The 21475-nt window shown below is 40.8% G+C and overlaps 1 protein-coding gene across 18 annotated transcripts in view; it reads left to right on the top strand.

Moving 5' to 3' along the window:
- The window catches only part of ZNF131 (zinc finger protein 131), a 31186-nt gene extending 9982 nt beyond the window's left edge, over positions 1 to 21204 (top strand). For 9 of the 18 annotated variants that reach the window (XM_045438845.1, XM_045438833.1, XM_045438855.1 and 6 more), the window contains 3 exons: positions 10160 to 10845; positions 18456 to 18586; positions 19285 to 21204. In XM_045438845.1, the coding sequence (XP_045294801.1) occupies positions 10160 to 10845; positions 18456 to 18586; positions 19285 to 19971 (1504 nt within the window). In that variant the 3' untranslated portion in view covers positions 19972 to 21204. Of the gene's footprint in view, positions 1 to 10159; positions 10846 to 18455; positions 18587 to 19284 lie in introns of those variants that run through there. The other 9 variants (XM_045438903.1, XM_045438897.1, XM_045438920.1 and 6 more) reach the window with 4 other exon arrangements.
- Positions 21205 to 21475: the final 271 nt, after the last annotated feature.

Genomic DNA, 21475 nt, shown 5'->3' with positions numbered 1-21475 from the left:
GATCTCGCATTTGGGGAGATCAAACCCCTCTTGGGACTCCGTGCTGAGCGTGGAATCTGCTTAGGATGTTCTCTGCCCCACCCCTGCTCATGCACATGTGTACACACAGTCTTTTTAAAATAAAGATAATGCATATGTTAACAAAAATAAATACAGGGACTGAGAGCAAGAGTTCTGGAGTCAGGCTGCCTGGGTAATAGCCTAGCTCTCTACCACGTAATGAAGTTACTCAACTTGTCAGCACCTCAGTTTCCTCATCTGTCAAAGGGGGTAATAGTGGTACTTTCTACACAGGATTATTTATGGGCATTAAATGAATTAATGCATGTAAAGTGCTCAGCATGGTGTCTGGTATAAAGTACTCCGAATGTGAACTGGCATTGTTATTAATATCTCCTGGCTGTGTTTCTTGTGATGTCATTGGCGTAACACTAAAGTGCAGTTTGGTAAAATCCATTTGCACGTGGGGCAAAATAATTTAGTCCAACCCACTGGTATGGTTTAGTCAAAAGATGCAAATTAGAATAATTCTAAGAAATAATTGAATTATAATTATCCGTAAGTACCATTTCTCCTAATGAACTTGTAATTAGTTTGATGACAGAGTTCAAGATTAAACTTGGTATGTATGTATTCTCTAATGCCTCGTGCCTGGCACATAGTATGTGTGTGTACATTTGTGAATGGATGGGTGGGTGCATACCAGTTAAAACCAGGTCAACACTCCTGCAGAGAGAGCTGAGACCTGGGTAGCAAAATAGAGGTATGTTGAAGATAGTACCTGATGTCATACCTTTTCAGAATGAAAGTAGAAAGGGAATATAATACGGATAGGGCAACATCAGATGTGGTTAAATCCTGGCTGAGAATCTACTGAAAAAGTGTTCTATCTGTGTAGTTCTCCTTGCTGCTCATACTAGTAAGTTAGTATCCAGCTGTGGGGAAAGTCCTTGGCAGCAGAACAGTGGAACACATTCTGACAGCCTAGGTTGGATTCGGGAGAGTTAGGACTTGAGTTCATTGTGTATAGTCACTGTGAGATGAAGGTAAGAACAACTGGGCATGGCTCTTTTCCCAGGCCTATTTAGAAACTTTGGGAAGATTTATTATTATAAGAGTGGGATCCTTATAAGTAATTACAACCATCAGTGAATGCTTTTCAATGTAAATACAGTAACATACTGAATTGTTTCTTGAAGCAGTTAGGCATGCAGCGTCCTCTGAAGAGTTCTTTAAAGACAAGAAGACAGCAAGCAGCATTACATGTTGGCTGTTACGATAATGCAATTAAGGAATAAAAATTAATTTAGTTGTGGTTAAATTGACTGGTTAAGGCAATTCTATACTGAGAAGATTATTGTATAATTGTTTTGTGGATACAGAAGGTGAAATAAGTGCTCTTCTCACATTCGCCTTATGCAAGTATTTTTGGCATACGGTGTCAACTTTTTGAATGACACTGAGGAAAATATTAGGGACTTATTTTGCTTTGCTAGAATTGCATTATTGTGTATTTAAAGCTGTGTATGAGAAGCTTCCTGATACTTGTTAGGGAGCAGCAGTTGCCTTATAGATTTTTCCTCGCCAGCCTATTGAAGTGTAATTTACATGTCAAACAATTCACCCAGTTAGGATAGAGTTTGAATTTTGGTGTTTGTATACAGTGGTGTAATCACCACCATAATCAAGACATAGGAACGTTTCCATCATTCTGAGTTTCTCATGACTCTCTAGTCAGCCCTAATCCCCAGCTTCAGTTATCCACTGCTTTGATTTTTATCACTGTAGTTTTATCTGGGATGTCATATAAATGGATTCCTACAGTGTAGTTTCTGGTTGACTTTTTTCACTTAGCATTATGTTTTAGAGATTTGTCAGTGTTGTTGTGGGTATTACTATTTCATTACCTTTTATTGCTGAGTAGTGTTCCCTTGTATGGCTATACCACCTGTTGATGGACATTTAGGTTTCCACGTTTTACAAATAAAGTGGCTATGCTTTCATTTCTCAGTAAATACCTAGGAGTGGAATAGCTGGGTTGTATGATAGATGTTTTTAATTTTTTTTAAGAAACCGCTAAACTGCTTTCCAAATTGCTGTGCCATTTTGTATTCCAAATTGAAGTGTATGAGAGTTCCTGTTGCTCCACAGCCCTGCTGATACTTGACATGATCAGGCCTTTTCATTTTAGCTGTGCTGATGTAGGTGTGTAGTGGTTTTAGTTGGCATTTCCCTTACGACTAATGATGAACATTACTTCATGTGCTTATCTTCTTTAGCAAGGTGTCTGTTCAGATCTTTTGCCCATTTTAAATTGGGTTTATTGTCAAGAACTGTGAAGGGTCTGGGATTTTATCCTATTTGCAAACTAATAAATTGTCCTGCCACTGTTTTTTGAATGCTGGCAGAAGACAGGAGACTCCTGAGTCAGAGAAAAAAGGACTTCATTTCTCTCACAGCATAAGGAGCAGCATGAACTCTCACGTTCACATCAATTTTACTTATCCTCCTTAGCCCACATGCAAGTCCCATGGGGGTGACAGGGTGGCCTAGGTGTGTTCTGTACTCACAGTGGTTTGCATCACATTTGAGGAACACTGAGCTGTAGGAAACCCAAATCTTTTATAATGAGCTATAGATGCACCTGTCCCCCACTTGGGGGAAGACCAGTTCTCTCTTCTAAGGCTATTTGCTATACAGGCAGCATTGAAAAGATCCAGAACAAAAGGCTATCAGTGTCTGTTTACAAGACATGCAGAAACATGAGGGATCCATAACTATCTTCAAAAATATCCTTGTTTCTATATTATTTTAGCTTCTGGTAAATTGGTCCATGAGTACACTAAACTCTGTGACCACTCTGATTAATCTGACCAATAGGGACTGGGTCCTAATCCATTGAATTTTTTTCACACTGGATTTAATGAAGGCAACTATAAACAGAACTTGAAGCAGCAGGATGTGGCCACCCTGCACCACTGAGCTTACCCATCCACCCATTTTCCTAAGGTCCTAGACTCAGCCAGCTGAACAAATTCGTAGAAAGCCAGGTAGCTTTATTCTTTAGCCCTAAGTGAAAAGTGACCTTTTTCACTTAGCCCTAAGCATTAATCCAAGTATGGCAAGATCTTTTAGCACTTGCACAGTCCCTCATTGGCCCACAGGGAGGAGGTCTAGGGCAAGTCTATCCATAATAACTCTGGCCAGTGATTTGAAGCTGACGTGAACGCCTTCCAGGGCCCAAGTGGTGTCCTTGATTACATAGGCTTACGTCAGGCACAAATTTTGTGCCACCTTTTATATAGATGGTTCGCATTGTTGGGAAAACTATGCGAGGAGCACACATAAATAACAAGTCAGTTATTCCTCCAGGAAGCTCCCCCAAATAACCAAAATTTTGCCTCGTTTTGGGGAGATCTCTGCAGTCATCTGAGAACTAAACTGATCTACTGGTGGTGTTTTGTTTAAACAGGATGATCTCTTCTACCCACTCCTGAAGTGCAGGTCATCATACTTTAGAGAGGGAAAGAAGTTAGTACCTGGCTTGCACATGAGAAGTATGGTCCTAAGGGATTATAGGTAGGTTGGAAAGAAAGTGGTGTTTACAGTTGTTTGTGCCCAGTAGGACCTTCATCAGTCAGGGGCACAGGCCTCAAATGTGGCTTTCCCCTTTCCGTGATTGAATCTGGTCCTTGTTTTTAGAAGGGATTGTCTAAAGGTGGTCAACACCTGAGTTAATTACCTGAGTGGTAATTAATTATCCATCTCACAAACTGAGCCTCAGCTTTGGGAATGGTAGTGGGGCAAATACTTGTTTTTGCATGGAACATGCAGGAACTTGGCCATCCCCTGCTGTTTGCAGAAGACTTCTTGGTAAAGTTAAGGGAGATGATCGTCAAATCATAGTCCGAGTCACCTGGCAGGGGAGAGCAGATCTAGCAGTCAGTTTAAACATTGGCTTGCGGGGCGCCTGGGTGGCGCAGTCGGTTAAGCGTCTGACTTCAGCCAGGTCACGATCTCGCGGTCCGTGAGTTCGAGCCCCGCGTCGGGCTCTGGGCTGATGGCTCAGAGCCTGGAGCCTGTTTCTGATTCTGTGTCTCCCTCTCTCTCTGCCCCTCCCCCGTTCGTGGTCTGTCTCTCTCTGTCCCAAAAATAAATAAACGTTGAAAAAAAAAAAAATTTAAACGTTGGCTTGCAACAGATAGGGAGAACTGCATCAGAGCATTTTCCTACCCAAGGAAGGCTGTGGGGGCAGTTTGGAAGGATAAGAGAAGGACAAGTCTCCTCAGGTGCCAGGATTGTTGCTCTCTCTCCACCTCCACAGAATCATTGTGTTACATTCTGGTAGCTATAACCTCATTCTTTTCCAGTCATCCATTCCTCTTACCCAGACCTTTCATCCAGAAAGGTCAGGGACACAAGGGCATTTTCATAAAGCTTCTAGACCCATTGTGTCTTCCACTTTGGCTCACAAGGGCAGTCTTAAGTGTACTTGGCAACCAGTATATTCAGCCAAGTGGTCATTATTTTAGGATGTAAGATGATGTCAGTTCAAAAAGAGACTCTAGATGGCTGAACTAGAATTAAGTTTGAATCTCCTAAGCCCACTTTTGACTGGGCTGTCACCTGGAAGAGATACCAACCAGGCTGTGCCGGGGTTGCCATTGTGGTGGGAAAGGAAAGGATTGTGTCTAAGAATGGTCAGGGCAGAATTCAAATTTCCAATTAGGCTTCTATAACTTTCCACCCATTTTTGTCTTGATCATTACCCAGGAAGCAGATGAGAAGAGATAATCCCTTTCTGGGGACAGCTGAGTCTGGTCATCACAAAGTGCCTTACTCAGATTTTTGGACAAAGGATGGGAGGGAAGTAGAGTTAGAAATCTGCCTGAGTCAGTGTTTGAGGAGGCTTTGCGATGCTGTCTGTATTACAAGTGTCTGTGGATGGTGGGGAGCTTAAAGGGTTCCTCAATACCTTGACTGTTAGCCAATTATTGAGTAGGTTTTGGCACAAAATTATCAGACTGCAAATGATCTAGAAAGCTAAACAAGACACATATTAGTCTCAGGGGCCACAGTGGGGTGTCCAGAACCAACAGATCAGTCTGGAACCGCAGCATTGTGACCTTAAAAAGTGTCAACACTGGTGAGGCAGTACTGATGGCTCTAAAATGGGGTCAGAGGTCCAGTGGCCTCCTTCATGGTGAGGCAAACAGGCCAGCTTTCGGTGGGTGTCACAAGTCTGGCATCCAGTGGCAACTTCCACATTAGAAACATAGGCTACTTTATGCTTAATCTGTGATGGTGGATATGTCACCATGTTCAGAATAATATTGGATCCTAGGAGTCCGTGATGGAAGTCTAGGCAGTGCAGCCTTGATCAGCCTCTTCCTTCTGGTTGGTATCTGGTTGGTAGAGAACGGGCCCTTACCATTGGCATGAATCAGTGATCCAGATAGTTTTGATCAGTAGCTGCTATTTGTTTCCACAGTTGTGGTCCTGAAGATAGAGGTCTTTAATCTGCCAAGATTTCTGTGTCTTCCAAACAGCTAGGCCACTGGCAGCAGCCCAGGAGTCAATACAGTATAACATGGTTCATTGTGGAGAATGTTTTCTAGAGCTATGAAGAAAGCTTTTGAGTTCTGCCCTCTGAGCACAGCAACCGCATCCACTTTTGGTTTTGTGTAGTTGGTGCTAAAGCTGAGCATTTGCAGCAGCCCAGGGAATACCATCAGTCGTGAGTTTAGCCAAACCATTAGTGAATCAAAAACCCCATTGATCTAGTGGCTTTCTTTGGGCATCAGAGTGAGGGAGCAACCTTTTTTTTTTTTTTTTTTTTTTCCCATGTAGAGCCAGGAGGTCAATTGCTTTCTTGAGTATCTTATTTTGAGAAATGAGCCTTGTTTTGAGAAATGAGACTTAGTGGGCTTGTTTTACCTTGCTATTCGTTAAAGTCCTAGTTGACGTGCTCCCAAATGGCAATATCAGGCTAGAGAGCCTCAAAGCCTCACTGAATCAGGCATCAGTTTCAACAAGAGCCCAACAACACACTGATCCTTTCTTTTCAAAGGGAGTGTGCCGTGCAGATGTGTCAGGCAATTAACCAGTACAAAACTACAAGGTCTACCTTGTGGGTGGAGCCTGCCTCCCTTGGTCAGAAGCTCTACTCTGCAAAAGCATCAGTGTCAGACTTGTAGTTCAGAGGGGTCATTAAGAGTCATAGGACCTCCGAAGTAGAGAATGTACCACAGCTTGATGGACAACTTCCAGTGCAGCCTTTTGATTAGAGCTCCACTTAGAAGATGCTGATTTGCAGATGAGCCGATACAAAGGAGTAGGATGCCCGAGTGAGGTACATGCTGTCTCCAGTAACCCCAAAAAGTACAATAAGATGCTGATCATCATTTTTAGTAGGGAGAGGAAGGAGGTGAAGGAACAGTTTTTCTTCTACTGCTGGAGGGATTGGGTGCTGTGAATCTACTCACTTAGTCCCAAGAAACGTCACTCGGTGAATAGGCCTCTGAATTTTGTTGGGGGTTTATCAGCAACACCTACTGATGGAGGTGTGCTAACACTGAAATCAGGGCCTTTGAGACAGACTTATAGCTTATAAGTCAACAGGACATCCGTATAGTGTAAACTTTAGGCATCACAAGATAGAGACACTTGTGCTAAACCTTGACCAGCTGTTGGTGGCATCTGTCAGGGGAGTTTCTTCCAATAGCTCCTCTCTACCTGTGGCTCTTTTCCGTTTGGGACAGTCTATCTCTGGTACTTACAGAATAGAGCAATGTAAATACCATACCAATTCCTGCTATACATTCAGATGTCAAGGCAACACCAGTATGTAGAATCGGCTCTACCCACAGGGTTAAGACAGCCTCCCTTTCCTGCTGTGAACTTTGCCTAAACCCCTAAACCTTGAATGTAAGTGCCTCCTCTCCCTGTGATAGGATGGTTAGTTGGACACCTGAATCTAATGGAGCCATGAAAGTTTGAGTCTCTTCCATTCCTGAGTTTCCCTCAGCATACTTGGATAGGTATATGGGGGTCTTCACTATACCCTTGGAAACAGGGAGACCTTGGCTCCACCCCTCATTATCTTTCTCCAAGCTGGTGAAGTCAAGGCATCAGGCGAGGGGAGGTAGAAGAGAAAGAGATGGAGGGAGAAAGTAACTCCATGCCAGTGAGCTTTAAAGTGTGTACGTTCAGGGTGCCTGGCTCGCTCAGTTGGTTGAGTGTTGGACTCTTGATTTCAGCTCAGGTCATGGGGCCAAGCCTCACATCAGGCTCTGTGCTGAGCATGGAGCCTGCTTAGGATTCTTTCCCTTCCCAACTCGCACTCTGTTTCTTAAAAAAAAAAAGTATACCTTAATCCTAGACATTTGCTGCCCTGTTGTTATAAACACCCCTCTTATGTTTTTACCTGGTTTAACATAAAAGTTGGGATTTTCAGGAGGCTTGACCACAGGAATTTATATTATTTTGGATTCTTATTCCCCAGTGACTCATCTTCATGAGCATTGTAAAATCCAGTTGGCAAGAAGACTTACTAGACAGTGCTTCATCACGGGAGTTTGTCTCCGAGAAATCTCCCCAAGAGCACCGTGGCACCTTTATGGCAGCCAGGACACACTGCAGGAAAAAACCCGAGACCTTTTACTGTCCTCTCCAAATGAATCTAAGGTAGATGTGACACTGCAGGAGAGAGAGCCCTGCCCAGGTGTTGCCATTCTTCCTTGGCAAGCATCGTGTTGCCCTTCATCTCTCATGTGGACCAGCCAAAGTTCTAATGACTCAACTTGTTTTTGTTAGTAGCAGTTGCAAATTTCCCTCTTGTCACCCTTGGTTTAGATAACTTGTCTGTAAAGGGGTGGGACCTTCTGTCTCCACCCCTGTTCCCACCTGTGGATCTTAGTTGTTTTGATGGATTGCACTTATGACAGACCACTAGGTTGGCAGAGAGGTCCTCTCCCAACACTGGGAGAGTTTGCAACAACCAAGAACCATTTGAGCAGCTGTCCTTCAACTTACTGTCTAGTATTCATCCTGCAACCACCCTCCTAGTTTTTCCTCATTAATAGATGTTTTAGTTTTCTGAGGCTGCCCTAACAAAGTACCACAAACTGGGTATAACAGAAATTTATTGTCTCACAGTTCTGGAGGCTAGAAATTTTAAACCATGGTATTGGCAGGGCCATGTTCCTTCAAAAGCCTGTAGGGGAAGATCCTTCCTTGCCTGTTCTAGCTTCTGTGAGCCCCAGGTGTTCTTGGCTTGTGGCAGTATGACTGCAGTCTTTGCCCACATCTTCATTCACGTTGCTGTCTTCTGTCTCTTTGTATGGCTTTCTCGTGTGTGTGCCCAAATGAACCTCTACTTACAAGGATGGAGTTGTATTAGAGGAGGCCCACTCTAATGACCTCATCCTTGATTACATCTACAAAGACTGATTCCCAAATAAGGTTACATTCACAGGTATGAGGGGTCAGGACTTCAGTATATCTTTTTGAGGGACACAGTTTAACTCAAAGCAGTCGGCAACTAAATGGAAGACGACGCATTGCCCACTTGATCATGCAGTTTGGTCAACATGTTTATTGCCAGCTCCAATGGACTTCCTCAGATCCCATTAATTGCTCAGTGAGGCCTGATTCTTTGTCTTCTGGTAAACCTGCTCTTTTTCAGCATCTTGTCCTTGTTGCCAAAACCTGGCAAGAACTGTGACAGATCTGAGATGTTACCCTATTTGCAAGCCAACAGTTTATCCTGCACAGTTTTCATAGATACTGATAGAGGGTATGAGACTTTTAGGTTAGAAAGATTTTCTTTTTTGCACAGCAAGCAGCATGAGTTTTGTATTTGTGCCAGTTTTTCCTTCTCCCTCACAGGGGTGACATAGAGTGGCCCAGGTGAAAGCTGTGCATGTGGTTGGTTTACATCACAGCCGAAGAAACTCCAGCTTAGGAAGCCCAATCTTAGATAACGGGCTGCAAGCAAACCTGACTGACGTTGCCCAAAGGGGGATATTATTATATGGACAGTAAGCACAGCTGCCCTCTGCTCTAGAGGGAGCCATACTCTCTGTCTTTCCAGATTGCTGGCTCTACTGCAGACATCTTTGAAGAGAGTCCAGAACAAAAGCTGTCAGTTCAGAAGATGTGCAGAAACATGAGACTCGTGGATAATCGTCACCTAATAGTTATCTTCTTTGACTGTGTTTATTGGATTGTGGCAGTTCTTTTTATACTGTCTATATAAGACCTTTGGCAGATATACATGTGCCCATGTTCTGGTCTGTGGTTTGCCATTTGTTTGGTTTGTGGCTTGCCTTTTTGTTAACTATTTCAAAGGGCAAAAGTTTTTAATTTTGATGAAATCTCTTTTAATTTTTGCTATTAAGGTTTCTGTTTTTGTGTGCTATTTAAGAAATCTTTTTTTTTTTTAATTTTTTTTTTTAAACATTTATTTATTTTTGAGACAGAGAGAGACAGAGCATGAGCAGGGGAGGGTCAGAGAGAGGGGGAGACACAGAATCCGAAACAGGCTCCAGGCTCTGAGCTGTCAGCCCAGAGCCCAATGTGGGGCTCGAACTCACGGACCGCGAGATTATGACCTGAGCTGAAGTCGGACGCCCAACTGACTGAGCCACCCAGGCGCCTCTAAGAAATCTTTTAGTAACCCAATGTTACAAAGATTTTCTCCTATTTTTTCTAGAAGTTTAATTGTTTTAGTTCTTCCATTAAAGTCTGTGATCCATTTTAATTAATTTTGGGGGGTATGATTTGAAAGTGATGGTTGAGATTTATTTTCTCCATTTAAAGACCAGTTGTTCCAGTACCACTGTTAAAACATTCTTTCCTCCATTAAATTACCTTGGAGCCTTTTTTTCAAAAATCAGTTAACTGAATAAGTGTGGGTCTATTGATGAACTTCATTCTGTCCCACGAATCTTCACGTCTTGTCTGTCCTTTAACCAGTGTCGCATCTTAACTCACTGCATTCTATATTAAGTCTTGAAATCAGGTAGTATAAGTCGTCCAAGCTGGTGTTTTGCCTTTCCATATAAATTTTACTTTGAGCTTACCAGTTCTTCCCAAAAGCCTGCTAGGAATTTGATTGACCTTACAGATTTTTAAATCCATACATTATGTATTTCAGGAACAAAGAAAACTCAGCTCCACTAGAGGAAAATACCACAGGAAAAAGCGAGGCAAAAAAAAGAAAGATTGCAGAAACTTCAAATGTTATCACTGAGTCATTGCCATCTGCAGAGTCAGAACCTGTTGAGATTGAGGTGGAGATTGCCGAAGGCACAATCGAAGTGGAAGATGAAGGCATCGAAACGTTGGAGGAAGTGGCTTCTGCCAAGCAGTCCATAAAGTACATTCAGAGCACAGGTTCTTCTGATGATTCCGCCCTGGCACTGTTGGCAGATATTACCAGCAAGTACCGTCAAGGTGATAGGAAAGGGCAGATTAAGGAAGAAGATGGTTGTGCATCTGACCCCACAAGCAAACAGGTAGAAGGTATTGAAATTGTGGAACTTCAGCTGTCACATGTGAAGGACTTGTTCCATTGTGAGAAATGTAACCGTTCATTTAAATTGTTTTACCATTTTAAGGAACACATGAAATCACACTCCACTGAGAGTTTCAAGTGTGAAATATGCAATAAAAGGTATCTTCGGGAGAGCGCATGGAAACAGCACCTCAACTGTTACCACCTCGAAGAAGGTGGAGTCAGTAAGAAGCAAAGAACTGGGAAAAAAATTCACATATGTCAATACTGTGAAAAACAGTTTGACCACTTTGGACATTTTAAAGAGCATCTTCGAAAACATACAGGTAATTAGCAAATACTTTATGTTAAAAGTATATTTTTCCACATTCACTTCAGGTCTCAATGTCTAAATCCTTTTTTTTTTTTTTTTTTTTTATTACCACAGAAACCATCTCCTGTTTTTTCTAATATGCAGGTTGAGTTCACATTGTTCTTTTGGTATTAGTTTGTTGAAATATTGATACTTTAAAAGCAAAATCAGTATCAACTTTGAAAGTAGTTGTCACTCTTGCACCTTGCCAATTTTTATATATATATATATATTTTTTTTTTTTTCCTGGTCCATTTTAATTTTTTTATTTTTTAAATACAATTTATTGTCAAATTGGCTTACATACAACACCCAGTGCTCATCCCAAAAGGTGCCCACCTCGATGCCCATCACCCACTTTCCCCTCTTCCCCACCCCCCATCAACCCTGTTCTCTGTATTTAAGAGTCTCTTATGGTTTGCTTCCCTCCCTCTCTGTTTGTAACTATTTTTCCCCTCTTCCTTTCCCCCATGGTCTTCTGTTCAGTTTCTCAGGATCCACATATGAGTGAAAACATACAATATCTGCACTCAGCAGACTGACTGCACTTAGCATAATACCCTCCAGTTCCATCCACATTGCTGCAAATGGCCAGATTTCATTCTTTCGCACTGCCAAGTAGTAGTCCATTGTATATATAAAGCACATCTTCCTTATCCATTCGTCAGTTGATGGGCATTTAGGCTCTTTCCATAATTTGGCTATTGTTGAAAGTGCTGCTATAAACACTGGGGTACAGGTGCCCCTATGCTTCAGCACTCCTGTATCCCTTGGGTAAATTCCTAGCAGTGCTACTGCTGGGTCATAGGGTAGATCTATTTTTAATTTTTTGAGGAACCTCCACACTGTTTTCCAGAGCAGCTGCACCAGTTTGCATTCCCACCAGCAGTGCAAGAGGGTTCCCGTTTCTCCACATCCTCTCCAGCATCTATAGTGTCCTGATTTGTTCATTTTAGCCACTCTAACCGGCATGAGGTGGTATCTCAGTGTGGTTTGGATTTGTATTTTCCTGATGAGGAGTGACATTGAGCATCTTTTCATGTGCCTGTTGGCCATCTGGATGTGTTCTTTGGAGAAGTGTCTCTTCATGTCTTCTGCCCATTTCTTCACTGGATTATTTGTTTTACAGGACCAGTTTTTATATTTTTAAAAGAAATACATATAACACAGCTTGTGATCACTTACCAAGGATGATAAATTATGAAATCCTAATTATAGGGAAACTTCACTGTTCCTTTTTTTACATTTCCTATCTCATTTTATATGTTACATAGATCAATATGTTTACAAAAATCCCTGGCATGTTTATCCATTTGTGTACACTTGGTCACCTGTTATGACCTGGTGGTGAAGTAGTCAGCATATGTTCATCTTCCCACCCCTCTCCGAGGGCACACAATGTTGGCACTGATGGACAGCAAAGGGGAGCCCTTTGCTGCCCTCCTCGTGGGAGCCATCTCAGGCACGCAGGAGTGATTCCAGGGAGTGTCCCACTCGGCCTCTGGTCCTTATAGCTCTGCATCCATCTCCTGTGCCTGTTTTTGTCCTATCAGACACCCCGTCCTTCTGCCTCTCAAGCCTCTTTGCTAAGTCTCCTGTGCCACACACAGGAGCTTCTGCCAATGCTTTGAATCTCGGGTGTGGGGAGAGCAGTGGATAAGATGTGCCAAGTGTCAGACTCTGGACGCATGTTCCCAAGTTCTCTGTGGTGGCTGATGCTGTCTAGATTGTTTAATACAGTGAAGACAACACAGGCGTTCCATACTATTCAAAATCTTTCTCTTTGCTGGAGTTTGGAGAATTTTGAAGCAATTTTTTCATAGATTTCCTTGCTGTCCTGAGTTGCTTGCTGTATACTACTTGAAATTGAGGAAGCGGATAGATTCAGATAAATGTGGCATCCCTCACTTAAATGTTTAGTATCCATACTCGGGGACTGAATAAATGCCTAGGATCAATACTTAGTGGTTACATGAATAGCAAGAGAATCTCATACTTTAATTTCATCTAGTATAGATGTAAAAAGCTTTAGGGTACTGGTTTGGGTAACTAATAGGTGTTTATGAAACCTTTTGGGAAAATGCTTTCTGATTTTCAAATATAGAGGTATATTGTATATTTAGAAACTGCTTATAGTAATAGTTTTTAGTCCTTAAAACAAATACTCATCTATTTTTTTTTTTAATTTTTTTTTTCAACGTTTGTTTATTTATTTTTTTTGGGACAGAGAGACAGAGCATGAACGGGGGAGGGGCAGAGAGAGAGGGAGACACAGAATCGGAAACAGGCTCCAGGCTCTAAGCTATCAGCCCAGAGCCCGACGCGGGGCTCGAACTCACGGACCGCGAGATCGTGACCTGGCTGAAGTCAGACGCTTAACCGACTGCGCCACCCAGGCGCCCCTATATTCATCTATTTTAATGTAGTTTTGCAAAAACGATCGCTATACCATTAAACTAGTAAATAAATGTTAATTGGTAACTAGTGTGTTTTTTTTTTTTTTTTTTTAAATTTTTTTTTCAACGTTTATTTATTTTTGGGACAGGGAGAGACAGAGCATGAACGGGGGAGGGGCAGAGAGAGAGGGAGACACAGAATCGGAAACAGGCTCCAGGCTCTGAGCCATCAGCCCAGAGCCCGACGCGGGGCTCGAACTCACGGACCGCGAGATCGTGACCTGGCTGAAGTCGGACGCTTAACCGACTGCGCCACCCAGGCGCCCCTTTGGGTTTCCTGTGTCCCAACAGATAATCAGTCACTTTCATATTATTTTCTAGCATTGTAAAAGTAGAAGCAATTGTCTCTTTTACCTAAAACATAACCTGATAACTTGCCTGTTGAAAACAGGCAACACAGACTATTTTGGAAGTTAAAATGTGCCTTTCAAGTCCTATATGTTGTATTTTGGATTAAACACAGAATATAGAGCTAAAGCATATTATGTTGTATGTCTTTATCTTTAAAATTATGTGAGATAATTACATTGTTACAAATTATAGAACTAGGGGCGCCTGGGTGGCGCAGTCGGTTAAGCGTCCGACTTCAGCCAGGTCACGATCTCGCGGTCCGTGAGTTCGAGCCCCGCGTCGGGCTCTGGGCTGACGGCTCAGAGCCTGGAGCCTGTTTCCGATTCTGTGTCTCCCTCTCTCTCTGCCCCTCCCCCGTTCATGCTCTGTTTCTCTCTGTCCCAAAAATAAATAAATGTTGGGGAAAAAAAAAAAAAAAAACAAACAAATTATAGAACTAGATGTCAATTTGAAGAACAGTTTAACACATAAAGCAAACTGAACTTTTGTTGGCATTTAACCTCAATTGACTGTATTAGTAATTAGTAACAAGATAGTTGCAGATGTGATCAGTGACTTGGTGAATTCAAGAGGAGCATAAGTAAACAGCTTTAAATTGTGCTTATGTTAATGAAGGATGGATCGTTTTTTGCTTATAACAAACTAAGTGTAAAGATAAGGAACAATCCCATTCCTGTTTTCCTACCCTCAAAATATATATAAATCCCCCTCAGTTTCACATTTTGCATACTTTTATTAGTTTAGTGGTTTGATTTCTTCAGTGTTCTTAAAGCATGCGCTATAATCTATGACTTGAATTGCAAAATTTTGGCTGTTACTTGTCCTCTGAATTATTTTGTTTCCATTTGGAAAATAGTAATGGTAATGCCAACCTGCTAGGTCGTGGAGATAAGGAATTTTTAGAGTCTGTACCTTCAAGGAGCTCACAGTTATGTTGGGAGAGACAAGCAGGCACAGTCACATGTGACGGGCTAAGTGCTAATAGAGGTAAGCACACAGTCTTATGGGAATGCCTGCCTGTACTGTTTGTTTATGATGGAAGAGACCAGGATGGTTTCCTGGAGTATTCACCCTATAATGACACCCAAAGGAAAAGGAGTTTGCCAGGAGATGGGCATTCCAGGCAAAAGAAATGAAGCATGCACAGGAATGAAGCATGCACAGGCATAGAGGAAAGAACGTAAGCAACTTGTTTGGAATGCTGCTGGTAGTTTGAGGCTGGGGGATTGGGTCCAAGTTGAGGAATGCCAGCATGTGTAGCTGTTAGGAAGGGCTGCCCACATGACATGCACTTAGGCATCATGGACAATCTACCAGTGGTTCAAGGGCAAGAGATGAGAAAGTGATGGGAGATAAAGCCAAGATCATATAGTTATTTTTCATAAGTGCTGTAAATGAATTCAGATTTTATTTTGGAAAACTGTGTCATTTTAAAGAAGTTTAAGCCAGGATCACATTTCTGTTTTAGAGTGATGACTGGCAGGATAGAGTGGAGCGAGATGAAACCTCCAAGGTCTAATTAAGACGCTGTTGGAGCAATCTAAGCAAGAAGGAGGGGCTGAGTAAAGGCAGTGATAGTGGAAGAGGGTTGGAAATGTGAAGAACATTAAGGAGGCAGAGTCAACAGGATTTGGTGACCATTGAGATATGGGGGTAAATCCTAGCTCTTTGGTTTGGGCGGCTACATAGTTGGAGGTTTATTATTTTAGAAAAATATAGAAGGGTAAGCACTTTAGCGGTGGGAGGAGATACCAGAACTTTTGACAGATTTACCAGTGGGACACCTCATATGAAAGAGAACCTAAAGGTGACCTTTAATCGTGTCTTTAAATGATAGTACCTCGTTTGCCAGAGAGGTAATGTGGAATTATAGAAACAATGTGGGTCTGGAAATCCTGACCTGACCCGAAGTCAGATGCTTAACTGACTGAGCCACTCAGGGGCCCTGGGTGGGTCTGAAAATCAGATTGGATTGCAGCTCCAATTCCAACATTTGACAGTATGATGAACTTAAATGGTCGCTTTATCTCTGGGCCTCTTTCCTTGTTTGTGTAAATAAGGGCAATAACTTACTTTACAGGGAAAAGCACTTTGCAGGCTACAGTCCACACATCTAAAGTATAATTAATCTGTTGCTATTTCTAGACTTCATCGGACTTACTAAGTTTTTAAAATGCAAAAGCTCAAATGACATAAAAGCTGAAATGACAATGAAAAATGAATCTCTTTTCTACTTCAGTAGATCTCTCCAAAAGCAGTTACTGCCATCATTTTCATACTTATCCTTCCATATCTATTCTTTGCGTTTTTGAGTAACCATACACAGGCATGCACACAGAGGTTTTTTTGGGAAAAAAATAGAGGCATGTAGTACAGTGTGATGCCATTTTACACTATTTAATTTTTTTTTTTTTTAACATTTTTGAGAGAGAGAGAGGGACAGAGTGGGAGAGGGGCAGAGAGAGGAGAGAGAATCCCAAACAGGCTCCACACCCAGTACAGAGTCTGACATGGGCCTTGAACCCACAAACCGTGAGATTATGACCTGATCTAACCAACTGAACCACCCAGGTGCCCCTGAAGTCTTTTAATACATGAAAATTCAGGAATCTACTTTTTTTTTTTTTCCCCACTGTGGCTGCATGGTGTTTCAGTGTATGGGTATACCATAATTTATTTATATTGATACACATTTAGGTTGTTACTAGTCTTTTACTGTTACAGGCTATGCCTCAGTAAGCATACTTTTGCATATATCTTTGTGCACATGTTCAAGAGCAGAATTGCCAAGTCAAAGAATATGTACATTTTAAATCTTGGCATTGTTATGAAATTGCTATTTAAAGGAGCTATACCAATTTCTATTTGTAGGTTTTATTTATAGTGAAAAATTACGTACTACTGAAATCACAAAACGTAACCATTGTATTTAGCAGTATCTTGCAACATTGGGGGATATGATAAGGAATTTCTGTACCAGCACTAATTCTAGGTGATTAGGTCTTTCTAATTTTCCCATCTCATGAACATTATACAAAAAACAGAGGGTTTTTTTGTCAGGGAAAAACTATAGGTCGAAGTAACTTGACTAGTATGAAGGTCACAAGTAGGATCTCATCACTGGAGCCTGTTTCTCTGCAAGCGTCATGCTGTCCCTTGAATCCTCTGTCTTCTTGCCTTACTCCAGACTGCTGGAGTCTACCTGTTAGCCTGCCAGTCCTTTCATATTTCTTTCCATCTAGCTTATTGCCCTATTTCTGACTTCTCTATCTTACCTTGTCCTCCTTGTATACAACTTGAATCACTTTTTCTTGTACTCTAAGCACATTCCCTTGGCTTTTGAACTCACTTGCTCTAAAAAGGCCTCTAAAAAATCCTGGAATTATTGTAGTCAATTACCCCTACTCCCTGCTGAGCACTGTTGGAAAAAATTCATATCAGACCTTAAATTAGGCCTTTTTGGTGTCTGATTTAAAACTTTCTTTGCCAGATTGCTATTTTGGGCCTTCAGTCCGATACTCAAGACTCTGCCCACACCTCACCCCAGCAGATGACATATCTGTCATCTTTCAAAACCCTCCATCCCCTTTACTGTACTGTTTTCATGGGCTTGCCTCTCATCCCACTGTAGTCTGGCTTCTAACCCCACCATATTACTTCCACTATTCCTACTAGAGTTAGTACAATCCCCTGTTGTTATTCTACCTGACATCTCTGTTCAGTTTAGCACTGTTTACTGCCCTCATCTTCCTGAAATTTCTTAATTTCCGCAGTGTTCTTTCCTTCTGCTTCTGGCTGTTCTGCTTCTGTTCTCTTTGCTGCTTCATTTACCTGGTTTTTTAACTTGGTGTTTCATTGAGTTCTGTCCTTGATTCTGTTATCACATAACATACTTAGAGTTTTCACCACATCAAAGGTTTTTATTACTACCTAAAGTAACTCCTGATCTGTATATCAGTCCACCCTCTATTTGACTTCAGAGGAGTCTGTTCAACTATTTACCAGACTTTTCCACCTTGAGTACCTTCAAATCAACAGATACAAAACTAAATTTATAATCTTTCTCAATACACTGCATTCCAAACCTACTTGGATTTCTGTGTTCTTGATTCTGATTGGCATTCTAAGCTAGAGGTCTGAGAATCATTACTGATACCTTCTCCCTCTTACTTCTCACCCATGTTGTTCTGTACCTCTGTGTCTCTGCCTAGAATACATTTCCTTCTTTCCTTCACTTATTCCATTCCAGGCAGAATTAATCCCTCTCCTTTTGTGCTGCTGCCTTACATTTTCCATTGCCCTTTATTCTGAAACAGGTTTTCTACAGTACATTGCAGGTGTTTATTTGTATATATTTCACGTTCATAAGATACTGTGGCCTGCGATACGAAGTTTTTAAAGAAGGGCAATTGGTCTGGCACATAGTAAGTGCTCAAAAAATACTTGTGGAATGGATAGTGATGCATTTCCCCAAAATAGAGATTGAGCTTGATTTTTACCTAAGGGAAAATGTGCACGTTTAAGAAATGCTAAAACGTAGAACTCAGATCCAATTTTTATTTCTTCCTCAGAGTACAGATTCAATTATAATAATCACTGAAAACTTATTATTTTCACCTCTAGAAGAGTCTTTTGGATGTGATAGAAAACATCTGAATTACAAATTCAGACCTTCCTCTCAAGAAAGTGCTATTAGCATTAACCAAAAAGAAAAAAATTTATTTGCTTTTTCTGTTTTTCTTGATTTGCCAATAGAATTTTTTTTCTATTCGAATAGGTGAAAAACCTTTTGAATGTCCAAATTGTCATGAAAGATTTGCTAGAAATAGCACCCTCAAATGTCACCTGACTGCGTGCCAAACTGGAGTGGGGGCAAAAAAGGGAAGAAAGAAGCTTTATGAATGTCAGGTACGTGTGGGTGTATTCTGTCCTTAGCAAAGGAGTTGGGTGTTTGAAATCATTAAAAGTGAAGGGTAGCAGAGTCTAGAGTGAAAGTATAGAGCTGGCAGTTTGGAAAGAATGAGTAAAGAACATCATCCATCGTTTTGATTTTATTTATTTTTTTCATCGTTTTGATTTTAGAAGGGAGATTAGAATAGGGTTTTTTGGGTTGTTGCCTTTTTTTTTTTTTTTCCATCAATGTCAATAAAATTATGTCCTAAATAACAGGTAACCTGAAACTATTCTTCACCGTTGAGCAAACAATAGAATTAGGGAGTGGAGCAGTGGAAGGCTCACTGGCTGTGATCAGCTCTTTTTCCATGATTAGTGTATATGTATCCCAAATAATGTAATGGTTCTAAATGCTAATGATATTATGTAGGAAATTATAATATTGGTACTTTATATCCCTTGAATTTATATGACATTTAAGCAATGAAGGCAGTATTATGTTTCCTACATTGCATCTAAGTTGTTAGCTACATCAGCTAAAAGACCAAATAAACAACATAATTATGAACTCTCTTAGATCACATTATAAATGTCATATTCATAACATTTTTCAGAAAAATCTTCTAATTTTTCCCTAACAGAGAATAAATGCATTCATGCTTTCTTCAGCTTGAATATTAGTAGTGTTAAAACCATATGTTTGGTTATTTCAGGTCTGTAACAGTGTGTTTAACAGCTGGGACCAGTTCAAAGATCATTTGGTAATACACACTGGTGATAAACCCAACCATTGTACTTTATGTGACTTGTGGTTTATGCAAGGAAATGAATTAAGGAGGCATCTCAGTGATACTCACAATATTTCAGAGCGTCTAGTAACCGAAGAAGTTCTTTCAGTAGAAACACGTGTGCAAACTGAACCTGTGACATCAATGACTATTATAGAACAAGTTGGGAAAGTGCATGTGTTACCATTGCTTCAGGTTCAAGTGGATTCAGCACAAGTGACTGTGGAACAGGTCCATCCAGATCTGCTCCAGGACAGCCAAGTGCATGATTCACATATGAGCGAGCTTCCAGAGCAGGTTCAGGTGAGTTATCTAGAAGTGGGTCGGATTCAGACTGAAGAAGGTACTGAAGTACATGTGGAGGAGCTGCACGTTGAACGGGTAAATCAGATGCCAGTGGAAGTACAAACTGAACTTCTGGAAGCTGACTTGGAACAAGTGACCCCTGAAATCATGAACCAGGAGGAGAGCGAGACCACCCAAGCAGATGCTGCTGAAGCTGCCAGAGAAGATCATGAAGATGCTGAGGGTTTAGAGACCAAAACAACAGTGGATTCCCAAGCTGAAAGGGCAGGGAGTGAAAACAGAACACCTATGCCTGTTTTAGAGTGAAATAACAAATGAATATATTTTTAAATTAATGTGTTGGGTTTTTGAACTGATCATGGGCAGTGTGACTGTCCTTAAGCTAACAGACAAGTGGACCAAAGTTAAAGTCTTTCCTGTTGTGAACTGTTTCTATTGAAACAAACTGATTCCAATGCCCACCCCCCCCCCCACACACACACACTTAATGCCACACAGGAGGGATCTTTCCCATAAGTAATGGGAAGCTTTGAGAAGTATTATTTCTGGAAACTTAAATGGATTCTATTCTTATTATATAGTTGGGTACGAATGTATCTATTTTCATTGTGATAAGGGTTCTCCCTTCTCTCTTTCCCAGGTCACGTCCTTTCTCAGATTTTTTCCATGTTGTAAAATCAAAAGTAAAATCATTAGAATACAAATTCGTGTATTCTAATGCATGTTAGAAAATTGAATATATAGGAAACACAAGGCTGCATGAAGAAAAGTACATTGTTACTGTGCAGTTAAATTTTGGCTTCTGGCTTTCTTTAGTTTGAACAAACTTCTTGTCTATACTGATAGTCACAAATGTCATCTCTGCAACGGAAACAGTGGTGGTGGCAAAATTTGTAGAATGTAAAACAAACAAACAAAAAAAAACAAAACCCACACACACCCATGTGCCTTTTCAAAGCCAACTAAACTTCTATAAAACATCTCTGGTTCTTTCAAAGTTTGTGTTGTAAGGAGCGATGTAGGTGATGCTGTAGTACTTTGTTTTTGCTTATAATGGCAACTAGCAATTCTTTTTCTTGGTAACTTAAGGTAGGGTGAGAAATAGCATTTAATGGCAACTGAAGGGCCATTTCCGATTGGGAAAATTCATTTATATCTGTGGTAAACTTTTTTTTTTTTTTTAATGAAAAGTTGCACTAATATTTTACCACCAGATGAAAAAAAGGAGCATCATTTAAAAATTAATGTATTTAAAGTAAAGTACAGAGAAAAACATGTATATAATATATCAGGCTTTGTTTTGAATGAATCTTTTTCCCCGATCCTTAATGTAAAGATCTTGTGCTATAACTTTTAAAGCCATACAAATAAGAGTGCTAAACTGTGGACTTAAAAGTAGGTGTGTAAATATTTTTAATCAGTATTACTTGGAAAATAAAATATAACAACCACATAAAGTAAACCAATATGCTATTTTCTTTACCTGTTAAATATTGGGAGATATTTACATTTTTAAAGTAAAGTTTAAAATTATGTGTTCATGACTCGTTTTTCTCTTTACTAGTATAGAAGTGGTTTCGTGGTCCAAGATCTTCACTCATTTGTCTTAACATGACTGATACGTGAATTAAGATATGCCGTTCTCAGTATGCACCTCTAATCCCCAAAAATCAGTTCAGAAGAACGGGAGGAGGAAGAGGTTGGCATTTGTGGTTCTTCCACGGTGGGGCACAACAGCCAATGGAATTTTTTAGGAAGAGCCTATTTTTAATACACTTTCTCCTCTTACCTAGTGTGTTTAGTTTAAAAG

Source organism: Leopardus geoffroyi, chromosome A1, assembly GCF_018350155.1.
Source record: "Leopardus geoffroyi isolate Oge1 chromosome A1, O.geoffroyi_Oge1_pat1.0, whole genome shotgun sequence".
Taxonomy (NCBI): domain Eukaryota; kingdom Metazoa; phylum Chordata; class Mammalia; order Carnivora; family Felidae; genus Leopardus; species Leopardus geoffroyi.
This window is presented reverse-complemented; position numbering and strand designations above follow the sequence as displayed.